At 41.4% G+C, this 14023-nt stretch overlaps 1 protein-coding gene across 5 annotated transcripts in view; it reads left to right on the top strand.

The window, feature by feature from the left end:
- Positions 1 to 14023, top strand: part of LOC140910804 (phosphatidylinositol 3,4,5-trisphosphate 3-phosphatase TPTE2) — a 43781-nt gene that overhangs the window by 24683 nt on the left and 5075 nt on the right. For 3 of the 5 annotated variants that reach the window (XM_073342714.2, XM_073342673.2, XM_073342685.1), the window contains 10 exons: positions 1602 to 1697; positions 4222 to 4321; positions 6334 to 6397; positions 7397 to 7461; positions 8135 to 8195; positions 9139 to 9220; positions 9316 to 9404; positions 11110 to 11171; positions 12423 to 12503; positions 13472 to 13577. In XM_073342714.2, the coding sequence (XP_073198815.1) occupies positions 1602 to 1697; positions 4222 to 4321; positions 6334 to 6397; positions 7397 to 7461; positions 8135 to 8195; positions 9139 to 9220; positions 9316 to 9404; positions 11110 to 11171; positions 12423 to 12503; positions 13472 to 13577 (806 nt within the window). The remainder of the gene's footprint in view (positions 1 to 1601; positions 1698 to 4221; positions 4322 to 6333; positions 6398 to 7396; positions 7462 to 8134; positions 8196 to 9138; positions 9221 to 9315; positions 9405 to 11109; positions 11172 to 12422; positions 12504 to 13471; positions 13578 to 14023) is intronic. The other 2 variants (XM_073342696.2, XM_073342706.2) reach the window with 2 other exon arrangements.

Here is a 14023-nt window from a genome sequence, read left to right as displayed (position 1 = left end):
GGTTTTTTGGCTTGGTAATTTGTTCTGTCTGTCATTACTTAGAATCACTTAAATCCTACTTTTTGTATTTAAAAGCACTTTTTACTTAGAGTTAATTAATAATACCTTGGGGCAGCAAACAGCTGTGCATATCTCTATCCATGTTAGAGAGGGCAAACAATTTGAGTTTACCCTATATAAGCTTTATACAGTGTAAAACAGATTTTATTTGGGGTTTAGACCCCTTTGGGAGCTGGGTGTCTGAGTGCTGGAGACAGGAACACTTAAGCTTTTTTTTTTTTTTCCCCCACTTAAGCCTGCAGCTTGTGATGGTTTAGACTTGGATCTGTGTTTGCAGCAGGCAAGTGTCTGGCTCAAACAAGGCAAGATACTGAAGTCCCAAGCTGACAGGGAAAACTGGCTCAGAGGTAGTCTAGGCACATCAGGTGGCATTCCCAAAGGAGTTTCTGTGACCCAACCCATCACACCTTCATGGCTCTCTACACCAGTGGTCTCCAAAGTGGGGTTCACATACCCCAGGGGGTATGCAAGACCCTCCCTGGGGGTGCACAGCAGGAGGAGTGCCACTGAAGGCTCTCCCTGCTCCATCTTCGGCAGCAGCTCGGCTCTCCTTGCTCTGTCTTCGGCGGCAGCTATTCTTCATTTTTGCTTCCCTAGAGCTGGCCCTGGGGGTACGCGATCCAAAAAGTTTGGAGACCACTGCTCTACACAACCAAGCAGTGCCTTCCAGGTCTACATTGCTGTGTTTTTTTTTTTTTTTGAAATGCTCAGTAGTGGTGAAAGGCTCTGGTAGTGGCAAGGCAGTGGAGCCTTTCACCATGGCATGTGGCTACACATACAGTGCCTGTACTTGTCTACACTTACAGTGTGTCATAGCCTTACTCGGCAAAACTTGTCTTAAAAGTAAACAGAAATCAGAGCTAGTAGTAAACTAGAAACCTTACTTACAACTGATCAGTTTACAACTGATTGGAGGAAGGATTAACTCCTGCTTCTTTAAAAACTAAAGCAAGTTAAAAGTGTTAGAATAATGTGTGTGATATCATACTTGGCAGATTTGAAAACTTCAGCATCAAAAAACGGAGCACTTCCAGCTACAGCTGGCAGGGGATTTTTGTTGAACAATTGTCAAACAATTTGTAGAAATCAAATTTGTGGGAAAGGGGTCTGTTTCAATGAACCATTTGTTGAGAAGGTTTCTCAAGTTCAGTGGGAAAGGGGAAGAAAATGATTGTTACTCTCCTGTTGGAGCTGTTCTACTTTGTATACAATAAATACTCACTGGGCCAGAGAAATTGACTTGGTAGCCTGGTAGTTTAAGGATTTGTCTCTGATGTGGGAAATTCAGGTTCGAGTCTTGTTCACCTCAGGCAGAGCAGGGACTTGAACATGGATCCCACACATCTCAGATGAGTGCCCTAACTATTGGGCTATTGGCTAGCGTAGGCTCTGTAGTGTAGACATAGCCTATGTGAAGTTTTTTCCCTGTCCCCTGGGGGCTATACCAGCATAGTTATGCCAACATGGGCTCTGTGCTGTAGACAACCCAAGACCAGGATCTTGGGTTGTAGACCCCTATGTACTAACAGTGATTACTTCAGCAGGCCCAACATAAGTTCATTATCTGCAGTTCTGACCTTCGGGAGCTGTGACCAGTGGTATATACAGAATGACCATGCAGCCTTTTCTAAAACCAGGTATTGTTTTAACAGTAGGAACACCGCATAGTGTAAGAATAAGGATTTTAAAACAATCTATAAGCTCTAGGGAGACAGCTACTATTTCTCTCCCCCAACCCAACATGTTAGCCAGGTAGGCCCATCTTCAGTCTCTTTGCGGAACCTTTCTGTCAACCTGTTTTTCCCATCAGTCCTGGACAACTGACCCTCCCACTTCCAGAAAGACTCTTTACCTAAAACTTACACTACATATAGCTATGTCAGTTAGCTATAGCTGTGTTGGTCCCAGGATCTGAGCAAGACAAGGTGGGTGAGGTAATATCTTTTATTGGACCACCTTCTGGTGGTGAGAGCTCTGGTGGTGAGAGCTCTGTGTGGCTCAAAAGCTTCTCACCACCAGAAGGTGGTCCAATAAAAGATATTACCTCACCCACCTTGTGTCTCTGACATATCTGTCAGTTAAGAGTATGGGTTTGTTTGTTTTGTTTTTTTTTAAATGGACATAACTGTGTCAACATAAGCTATATCTACACTAGGGCTTATAGTGGCATAAAGACCTTTTGCTGGTATAGCTTATGTCTCTTGGGGAAATAGTAGTATAAGCTATTCCAGCAAAACCAGTTGTATACTGATATAAACTGCATCTACACTAGAGGGTTTGCTGACATAGCTATCCCAGCAAAACTTTTCTCCTGTAGACAAGGCCTCAGGATGTCCTTCTGATTTTTAGGCTCCCATCCCTGGCCAAAAAGTCTTATGACTATGCTGGAGCCAAGGGAGGTAGACTCTTCCAGTTGATAGTCCTTCTCTTAATTACCCTGCAATGTTCTGTCTCCTTTCCCACTCCTCCAGGTGCCTTATCTCTAGTCACTGTTTTATTTCCTGCTTGTTTTTCCTAACAGCGCCTCTTGACTTAACTGCACATGGTCAAATAGAGAACATCCCTTACTGTAACTGGACAATGATAAATTAATACAGAGCAGTCCCATGTCCTTCACACAACTGAGTACTTTGGTTATGCTTTAGGTAATCTCATCCCGTATAGGACAAGGCATTTTCTGGGATGGCGTTTCGGGTATGTCTACCCAGCACTCGGGAGGTGTGAGTGCAGCACATGTGGGCATACCTGAGTTAGCCTTGACTGAACTCGCTCACTAAAAATGGCAGTGTAGCCCATGCCACTGCCTGTGCTAAGGGTCTGGCTACAATCCTGTCTGGGACCCCAGGTACATACCCAGGCAGCTAGCCTATGCTACCTTGGCTACACTGCTGTTTTTAGCAAGCTAGCTCAAGGAAGGCTAGCTTGGGTACAGCTACATGGGCTAGAATGATTGGAGAATAGGCATACCTTAAGGCAGGGGTTCCCAAAACTTGGTTCGCAGCTTGTTCAGGGTAAGCTCCTGGCAGCCCATGAGACACTTCGTTTACCTGAGCGTCCGCAGGTACGGCCACTCGCAGCTCCCACTGGCCGTGGTTCGCCGTTCCTGGCCAATGGGAGCTGCGGGAAGAGGTAGCCTGGCCCACACCACTTCCCCACAACTCCCAGTGGCTGGGAACAGCAAACCGTGGCCAGTGGGCGCTGCGAGCGGTCGTACCTGCGGACGCTCAGGTAAACGAAGTGTCTCATGGGCTGCCAGGAGCTTACCCTGAACAAGCTGCGAACCAAGTTTTGGGAAGCCTTCTAAACAGTAATATGCTTCTCTAAACCACTTAAGTCAGCAGAAAATTCTCTTTCCACTTCAAAACTTTTAACTTCTAAGAATGTCCATTATCTCTCTAACTGAAATGGATGAGTGATTACGTTTGGGACTCTGGGACTGCTCAGTTTTCCTGAACCTCTTGCATAAAACGCTACACGTCCATGGAGTAAGGAGCCAAAGGTGCACATTTGATTATCTTGATGTCTTCTCAATACCAAGAGCCATTAACATACTCAAATGAGTACAGTGACCTTGTATACCATGGATCTAAACTGGGAAACTGGAAGATCCACAGTGTTATGGCTTGGCTAATATTGTGGAGCTCTTACTATTGCTAAGGGGGATAGGTAGGGTGAGACTACTTGCTGGCATCACTATGCACAGCGGTGAAGCAATGAAAACTCTTTATCTCTGTAGGTGAATTCCTGGCTGCTTTCATTGTAAGGCCAGTTAGAAAACTTGCAGTTAAACAGTTTGTCATCAGAAAAATGCAATTTTGTTGTAACCACATGATTTTGCAACATTTTGTACTTCGACACAATTTCACTGGGTGGGGGCATAGAAAAGCATTTTGACTATTTAAAAATCCTGTTTTGACACTTTCTGGAATAGAAAATTCCAACTTTTTGTTTGAATTAAAAAACAACTCTAAATGGAAGGTTGAAATCAAAATAAAATGTGTTGACCCAAAACAATTTTAACTTTGTTTTTTCAAAAACAGTTATGTTGGCTTTTTATCCTCATTTGGAACAAAACAAATTTCAATCTTTCTGGCAAAACATAATTTACGTCTTCTGCCCAGCTCTATTCCATTGCAAAGCTAACTTTTTCCTCTTTGCTAGAATGGTTATCATCCTTCGAGCTTTGAGAATTATCATTCTGATAAGAATATTTCGCCTGGCCTCGCAAAAGAAACAACTAGAAAAGGTGACCAGGAGGATGGTAAGTTAGCTTCATAACTGTTTGTCTGAATGTGCTATTATGGTTTTCAAACTCTCCTCATATTCTTAAAGCAATAACAGAGTTCTTCAGCAGTGAAGGGTAGTAATAAGAACTTTCATTTTTGTTCCCATCCCCGCCTGCTTCCCTCCCCTCCATTTATTTGTCTTACTCTGCACTCTGATTTCCCTCCCCTCATACCTAACACTACACAGTTCTCATTCTAAAACAGTCAGAATTGCAGGCCAGCAGACTAGTAACAGGATTCTGCCTCATCCACTAAAGCAATTTGTTCTAGTGATAGGAGCAGGTATTGAATTACAGCATTAGGTAGTTGAGAACCATTTTTGCACTCCGGCAGTGTTTCCACTCTCAATATAGGGTCACACCTTCAAAACACCATTGTCCCACTACAGCAGTGTGGTGGCACTGATGTGATGCCATGACCTACCTGATGCAAATAGCCAATTCTGTCTTGACTTTTTTATATTGAACACACTTGCATGGCAGGGCAGAGAGAAGAAAATCTGCTGTATCCCATGAATATAGGAATGAGTGGTTACAATTAAAATCAGAGGCAAAAGCTTTTATTATAGTGCATCTTCTGCAGGTATAAACAGAATAGAAACTGTACCTTAAGTTTTAGCTTCCTGGTAGCATCTGATATTAAAACTCCATTTCAAAATGTTTAGACATAGCTTTGAATAAAAAGTATTCCTTTTCTTCTCTTCTCCCCTCCCGCAGGACTCTTAATGTAGTGTCAATTTTAACCCAACTTCCATGTGCATTTTTCAGGGAACAAAATCAATACTCCATCAGCATCTTGCTTGTCAAATGTAGACTGAGAAATTTCCAAGATATTTAGATAGCTAGAGTTTACCCTGAGGCATCAAAACTTTTTCTGGAAAAAAAATCTCCAAGACTTTTTTGTGTGTGTGAGAGAGATGCTGTCCCTTACAGCTCAACTTCACTTTAACATCTTAAGTGAGGTATTGCATCCTACTAGGAGTTCAAAGGATTCCCTGGCATCCTTTCATAAAATAAGAGTAACCCTTGTGATCTGCCTAGTGCTTCTCCCTCTAAGGCCTCACTTGCACATGGGAGTGTAGCCCTGATTAAACAATTGGTGAAGATGCAACAAAGCTGATCTTCATCCCCCCTGTTCCCCCCTCCCAGTAGAGAATTGAATCATGGGTTAAATGCTACTTTTTTAAACAAATCAGTAATATGATGCAGCATACAACAGTGTGATCCATGTAGACAGTCTCATCGTGCATTGTCCCACTAACTAGAATAAGGCCTTGATAAGGTCAGCAGCCCCAGTACAGCTATTGCTGGCTACTGATTACTGGATTGAAATAATTCCTGAGCACAAAGCCTGACTAAAATGCAGTTTCTTTTCTGAATTTGTGTGAATGCTGCCGCTGAGTTATTAATGTGAGCCACTTGCTAGTCTTAAGCTTGCTCTACACTTAAAACTTATACTAGTGTAGTTATGTTGGTCAGGGGCTGGGGGTGGGGGGACACCCTTGTGACATAAATATGCTGACAAAGCCCCCAGTGTAGACACAACTATGCCAACAGAAATGTGTTTGGTGGCATAGCTAATGGCCTTTTGGGGGGGGGGGTGTTCCTACACCAGCAGAAACAAGGAGGCTGATGGCACCTTAAGGACTAACAGATTTATTTGGGCATAAGCTTTCATAGGCTAGAACCCACTTCATCAGATGCACCAGCAGAAAAACTCCTCCTGTTGATGTATGCTGCTTCTACAAGAGGGAGTTATGCTGGCTATGTCGACATAAGTTCTACAGTGTGTGTACGTGGCCTAACTATGTACACTTCCACCTGGAGTGGATAGGGAAAGATTGAGGCTCTGCCACTCGTGCTTGGTTACAAGGAGAAACAGTAACCATCTGGACTACTTCACTATTCACCCTTCTAGACACTCCCTAATCTTTATGGTTCCCTTGACTCTCCTTTCTAACTCCTTCATTTGTCTTTTTGACTGACAGGTCTCGGAAAACAAAAGGCGCTATACAAAAGATGGCTTTGACCTGGACCTTACCTATGTTACTGGTTTGTACAATTTAGGGAACTATTGGTTACTCCAAAGTTAGAGCTGGCTGAAATTTTTCAGCTGAGACTTTTCACCAAAATGCATATTTGGGTCAACACAGTTCATAAGTTTGTCTGTTGGCAAATTGTTTTGGTTGAAAGGAAGAAAATGGAAATTTCAGGTGTTACGGGTAAAGGCACAACAGATTTGGGTGCTGGTCTTATAAAAAGACTGAAGAGGAGGTTGTTGTGTTGCCCCTCCCTTACACCTATTGTATAGTTAGTTAGGGTGCTCTCCTGGGATGTGGGAGACCTGCTGTGGAGCAAGGACTTGAACCTGGGTCACCCACATCCCAGGAAAGTGCCCTGACCACAAGCCGTAGTTGTCACCCTGCCCCCACCGCAGTTCTTGTGAATCTATCCCTTAACTTGTTGCTTTCGTTTTAAAAATGCCCAAACCATTTTGTTTCAGCTCAAACAATTCTTTCCAATTTCTTTGATTTGCTGAAATGTCCTCACTTGGTTGACTTGAACCAAAATTAAAAAAAAAACCTTTTTTTTTCAATAACTTATTTGCAGACATCCTATAAGTGCCAGTTTGGGGGTGAGGGGAAGGTGCAAAACTAATCCATTGTCTTAAGCAGCTCTTGTTGTGTAGAGAATAGTGATTGATAACTAGGATTTCCTCTAGGTGGAATATTCATTATTGCAGGGCTGTTAATTTGATAAATATCCTATAATAAATACAGACAGTACACTGGCAGAAAATGTACTTCTTTGTAATTAAAAATTCAAATTTTAAAATCTGGGCTACTGCTGGTGATACAGGCCACACCACAAACAAGTAGTCATACTGTGTAACTAATTCATAACACTAATGGTACTTCCACTCTCAAAGCCACACTTTTTTTTTTGGATAGCTTTTTGTCTTTTAATAGTGCATAGTAGTTCTTTCAGATTCATCCTCCACTGCCTATTTCCAATTCTTGTGGACTTAACATATACATTTTTCCTCCATAGATCGTATTATTGCAATGTCATTTCCATCATCTGGGAAGCAGTCTTTCTATAGGAATCCTATAAAGGTAAAATATCTCCTAAAATCCCTCCTGCACGTGACTTCAAAACTTAACAGCACTAAATTTGTGTTCCACTTCCAATCCCTTTTCACTAGGTTGAATATGGATCAGATTGGGAATGACTAAACTAGCCTCTGATGGTCTCCAGGAAACCAACTTGTAGTCTGAGGCCAGTACTTAGTGGGCTTCTGTCCTGAATCACGAGCATAAAAATTAAGGGTGCAGTCTGCCCATCTTGTCCTTAGGGGTTGTACTCTAGCTGCATGATTTGCTACATAAGTGTCTTGAGGTTACCCTAATTTTCTATTATCCATTTAAAGCCTTCCTGAGAAGGTCACTCTTTGCTATCCAGGCTATGTTAAATGGTGATTTATAGAAGAGGCCGTTTTCTCTCTCAAATACAGAATAAGACTAAATGATCACTTAAACTTTACTGAATTAATCATTTTAGGAACTATGTATAAAAACTGGTGGTAGACTGGCTTAGTAGCTAGATGAGAACCTGAACTACTCATTTCTTCTGGTCTCATGGTCTATTGTGAATATAGCCAGCTTCTCCAGTAAGGCGGTATACTGTTTAAGTGGCAGTGGAAATGAAGACTGACTAGTGTGTGTATAGTTTAAAAAAAAAAGCAGATGTTTGGAGTTAAATATCTATTTCTTATCTTATTTTCTTAAGGAAGTTGCAAGATTCTTGGATACAAAACATAAAGACCACTATACAATCTATAACCTTTGCAGTAAGTATATGTAGCTCCTGGCATGCTGGAGGTTGGGTGGTTCCCACAAAGTGCTTCATAGATGTCACTGAAGCTGATTGGTGTAATAGCCTTCTTCAGGCTAAATGAAGGAACAATTAAATGCTCCTTCATTTAGTGATAGCCAAAGCAGTGGAAAACACCCCACTATGGACTGACAAAGTGGCAGCTGGGGATTAACTGCTGCAGCTATGTATCTGAGGGCTTGTCTCAGTTTACAGCACTAAGTCAGAAGCAGCCAAAAAGCATGAAACTAGGAGACAGTATCAAAAAGCATGGGTAGGGTGGCTGTGAGAGCATTTTTGGGTAGAGTGCTGGCTAGAAGGGCATGCTTGGACTTGTGAGAGGCAACTGCCTCCTATTGTTGGATCCTCCTGTGTTCAGGGAAACAGGACTTTGTACATTTTTTGCATCCAAAAGAAATTGCATCCAAGGATTGCATCCAAAAGAAATGGAAATTGGCTAGCCACTTGGCCAAAGGGGGGTTACAGACAATCAGATCATGAGAACCAACATCAGTTCAGCCAACCAGTTAGAATAGAGAAGATCAAGCTAAAAGGGTCATGACTTTGAAAACTGGCCTCTCGCTTTTTACCACCACAAATCACTGTTGCAACTGATAGCAGTTGGTGGGAGTCCTTTGGGCCCTCCATGAACTGAGGGTGCAAAATTGCAGATGCAAAATAGGAAGCTGGCCTTCGAAGTTAGGCCTGATCCAGATCTACTTGAATTGTGAATCTATTCATTCAGTAGCACTGTCCGAAAAAGACTCCAGTAGATAGTCTCAGCTGCTATTCCACCATCTTTAAAACACAGGCAGAGAAAATAGCTTGACTTTAAATAACTAAAATTGTAGAGGTAACTTACCAGAACTCTAAACTAGTTTTAATCTGGAGTGTTTGATTTTTTTTTTTTTTTTTTGTAGGTGAAAAAGGTTATGACCCTGTGTACTTCCATTACAGGGTGGAGAGAGTCTTTATTGATGACCACAATGTCCCCAGCCTAGAGTAAGTCATATGCTAGTGTTTCTGCAGCCCAACAACAATACTAGGCATAAAACAAGTTCTGACTACGCTGAAATTCATATGCTGCTTTTATCTAGGGACATGCTGAAATTTACTGCCAATGTGCGTGCGTGGATGAAACAGGATGAAAAGAACATCATAGCAATTCACTGTAAAGGAGGCAAGGGTAAGAGAACAAGTACTGTAGCAAAGAAGGGATTGGAAAACATAGGAGTATCCTAATTAAAATGGTGTGAAGCTTAAAGTTTAAAACGCATTCATTTCTTTCTTGCCTAAATTTCCACTGCAAGTATTTGATCATGGGATAGCTTAGATTTCCATCCAGTCAAATAACAGGCATGTTAATAACTACTCTGCACTTCATATACCTTTCATCAGAGACTCTCAAAAACCCTTTACAAAGGATAATTTTCAAAAACACCTAATGTGGGATTGAGATTTATTTACTCAACAGATGGGTCTAACAAATATTTATTAAGGCAAAACACTCAGCAAGTGAGTGATTACCTACAAGTGGAAAGCTCATTAGGACAATCTCATCTGTCACCTCTAGTGCTGGACAATACAGCTTCAACCTGCCTTTGTAACACAAACTTACAAATAACATAGTTATCCTATACCTGTGTTAGTCTCCCACTTCCGTGTTACCTCTCCTCCCCAATCAGTAGTTCAAACCAGTCTCTCCCCCCCACCCCCCCAAGCTTTAGGGTTACTCTTTTCTTTTCACAGATATGATTCTGCAATTCCTTAAACATAAGAAGTTCTGCTTATGCTGTTAAATGTTAGGCCAGGCTCTTAAAATCCACAGCAGGCTTCTGTGAGACCTAAATATGCCTTTGCTCCCAGTCAGGGATGCGGGAACAATTTGTATAGTGGGGGTGCTGAGAGCTATTGAACCAAACTGTAAACCCTGTATGTAATGAAATCCACTTCAAGCCAGGAGATTGGCAGCACCCCTAGTTCCAGCACATAAGTCCTATTTTCAGAAGTGACCTAAGCAGTTAAGGCACTTTGAAAACTTTATCGTATGGCTCACAACACTAAGACCATCAATTTTCTTCAGAAGGGAAGAGTGGCGCAGAGAGGCTTGCTGCAGTCTAGAGTCACTGGGTATAGAACCCAGATCTTCCCCCTGTACCAGTTCCCAGTCTGCTGCTAGCCACATGCTTCCTATATCCAATTGTTTGCTTTAATAAGTTTGCATATTGAAGGTTTACTGGCATCTTGTATTTGAATTTCTCTTGTACAACTTTAGGCTAAAACTTGTTCAAAAGCATGTGCCTAAAATTAGGCATCTAAGAGGATAAACTTGTCAAAATAACTGAGCACCTAACAGCTCTCATTGAAATCAGTGAGCTGCGGGGTGCTTGGCACTCTGAAAATCAGACATCTGCTTTTGAAAATGCTGGCTTCAATATTTTGACCTGTGTGCCTTCATGTGGCAGTTCTCCCCTTGTCAGGACATCCCTGTGGAGAAGTAACCCTCAGTAACACTGTAGAATGGCTGGTAGCATGATCCTGGGGTTTTGAGGTATATTTGGCATCTCAAATTAAACAGAGATCTGAAAAGTACTGGCCATCTTGCTGTAGTTCATAGTAAAGCTGCAGAGAGGAATTACTGGGGGGACATTCTTAAAGGAGGAATTAGCAGAACTAGGAAAATACAAATCTGTAGAAACTACTTTGCAAAAGCACATCTTATTTTAACTCCGTGTTGAATCCTGTCTAAGATCGTACTCTAGTTTCTACTCTATATATGTATGTGGCTTTTGTCGAGAGTTTAAATTTAAATCTTACATGTTGACTATCATGTATGTCCCAAAATACTGTGATATACTAGTAGTGTGTGTTTTTTCTCCTTTCTAATACAGGCAGGACTGGAACAATGGTTTGTACTTGGCTCATTGACAGTGACCAGTTTGAGAGTGCAAAGGTATGAGGGAAAAATAGATATTAGCAGTTTCTTAGATTTGCTCTTATGTTAGGCTCCGGAAAGATGAGTCCTCTTCTGACCATGTGTATTGACTAGGGAGAGGCCCTTTACAAAACACATGCCTCATTCTCCATGGAGAGCGTAAGCCACTTTTAAAAGGCGTTGCCAAATGTGATGATGGTTCATATGGTTAAATGTTCATGGTTTGAGGGAATGGAAAATGGCAGTGAGGAAGAATGGGAAGAGACTGACTGGATTATGTTGAGATGATACCAGCCATGGAAGCATTTGATTGGGCTGTCAAAATGACTTTTTAAAAAAAAAACAAACTCCACTTTAAAACCATTGATAACTAGGAATTTAAGCTTAATATCTTACTCTAAAGCAAGGCCTGCTCAAAGTTTGGGTCATTAAGATTTGATACTATTTATCCCTATAAATATCCCAGCATATTTATCATGCACCTGTGTGGAGGGTGGAAGCGCGCCTCCCTTTAGAACTTGCCATTCTTGAAGAGGAGACTTGCCACTTAGAGGTATAGTTCATAATTAAAAGCAGGTCCTCTGCTGCTGTAATGCAGCATCGCTGGATTTGTGGCCCTAGTGCATGGATGGCAAAAATATGCCATGTGTATGAATCACCTGCATCTGTATGAGGATCATCAAAATTGATGTACTGGGATAAGCTTCTCTTGTACAAGGTAGTTTTACAGACTTCTCTCCAATATTAGTTTGAATGTCTGCAAATTGTGGGGGTTTTTTGTTGTTGTGTCTCTCTCCCCCTCCCCCCCCCCCCCTTCAAAAACTGTGTGCTGATTGAGCTTGGTCCCTGGAACCCATCTGTGGTATTTTTCTGGAGTGTGAGGTTTTTATTTGAGGGTGATTGAGACAGATTGGGAGTAAAAAGGAGGGTTTTTAACAAGGTCTGGGTTCTCTAAATTTCTGATGTTTGCTTCAGTAAAACCACTTAAATACTGTCATTTTCTGACTAGCAAATTCTTGTCCACCTTGAAATGTTCTGTCACAATAGGGATTGACTAGTCCTTGTGTTTCTAGTACCAACTCACTCTAGCTTCCAAAGCAGCTGTTCTCCAACATTGGTTTGGACTCTTTCAAGCCTTTTACCACTGTTCACATCTGATACTTTTGGGTTTTAGTCTTCAGTTATAACTGTATAATAGCACAAACTTCATTGTGAGCCAGCTGCAAAATTTGTCCTGTTGCTTCATTTGAAACTGACTCTTATATGTAGGAGAGCTTGGACTATTTTGGGGAGAGGCGAACTGATAAAAGTACAAGTTCCAAATTTCAAGGAGTTGAAACACCATCCCAGGTAAGAGCCTAAACAAAGTGAGAGGATTGTGGAGGGTGAGTTAGATCAAAAAGCACATTAAAAATCCACTGTGTAATTGTTTAAATGTAATGGATGGAAGAACCAGAATGGAAGTACTTTCCACAGTTCAGTTGAGAACTTTCAAACTTCTGTGCCGTATGTCTGGGTAATGTGCTTTTTAGGAACTTAATGACTTCCCTCGACTAGTTGGGAAGTTCCCCAAAGAAGAGGGCCTTCTCCTGTAGCTCTAACAAATGTGCTTGGCGGGGGTGGGGGGGAGGAGAAAAGAGGCACAGAGACTTAAATAGAAGTTCAATACCTAGCACTTAATGTTAACCATTTGTTGAACAAATGATGCTCAGAACTAGAGCTAGCTGGAAAACAGAAATCACATTTTCTGCAAAAAAAATTTGTTTCTAATTTTTTGTGCTCAACAGGACAAAGTCAAAACAGCATTTTAAAAAAAAAAAGTGGGAAGGGATTTAAGGGAAAAATACCATTTTGGAAGAATGGAAATGAAAGGTTTTTTTGCCTTCCAGCTTCCCACCTGGAAGTAAGGCCCTTATCAATTTCATTCACTTTTTGCCTGACTCAAAGTAAATGAAGTTGACAAGGGCCTTCTAGAAGGCCAGACAGTAAGCTGCTGTTTCAAACTCAGATTTCTGAGAAGAGGGCACTGTCCATCAGAAGACTGCTGACCAACTACTCAACACACACTTAAGGCTTTTGTTGGACAAGTGTTAATACTATTTTACAGATGGGAGTGGGGGAAACTGGCACAGATTGTTACTTCTCCAAGGCCATGCAGAGCAAACTATGGCAAAAATGGGATTGAAATTGTGGAAATTTCTGTCTGTTAGCTTACTTTGCCACTTCTCCCTTATCGGTCACTGAAAGCAACAGGGTCTGTCTGTGCCAGATGTGGCAAGGACCATATTTAACATAGGCAGCTTTATTTTGCATTGCAGAGTAGGTATGTTGGGTATTATGAAATCCTGAAGAACAAGTATAACTTGAAACTCCCACCGGAGAGACGACTCAAAATAAAGAACATCAAAATCTACTCTATTAATGGTAAGAATTAATACAAATTATATAGACACTTCAGTATTTCTTTTTTTTTTTTTTTTTGCTGCCCTGGTTTTGGCATATTTTCCAGGTCACTTTTATTTCAATTCTGTATTCCTACATCTATATATTGAGTGCACTACAGACACCTTACTGGGGTCAGAATTACTAGAATAAGTGTGTGGTTTAAAAAAAAAAAAAAACACAAAACCCTTGAGTGGTGAGATGTGCCTTGCTGTTTCATGAAGCCAGATAAAACGTAATGAAATTCTATATAAATGTAAACTCAAGTTCTTTGTAACTCAGTTGCAAGCAAAATGAACACCTTCTGTGACCGTGCCCTTTTAAAGTGGATTCTTTCTGCCTGGCTGTTTGTTTTCAGTGATGGTTTATTCTCTCCAACTGGCATTAGAACGGGGAGGGGGACTGTGAGATGCATGCATTTAGGGACT

The sequence above is a fragment of the Lepidochelys kempii genome, chromosome 1 (genome assembly GCF_965140285.1).
Source record: "Lepidochelys kempii isolate rLepKem1 chromosome 1, rLepKem1.hap1, whole genome shotgun sequence".
NCBI lineage: Eukaryota > Metazoa > Chordata > Testudines > Cheloniidae > Lepidochelys > Lepidochelys kempii.
The sequence above is the reverse complement of the archived record's forward strand: the minus strand, read 5'-3'. Positions and strand labels throughout refer to the sequence as shown.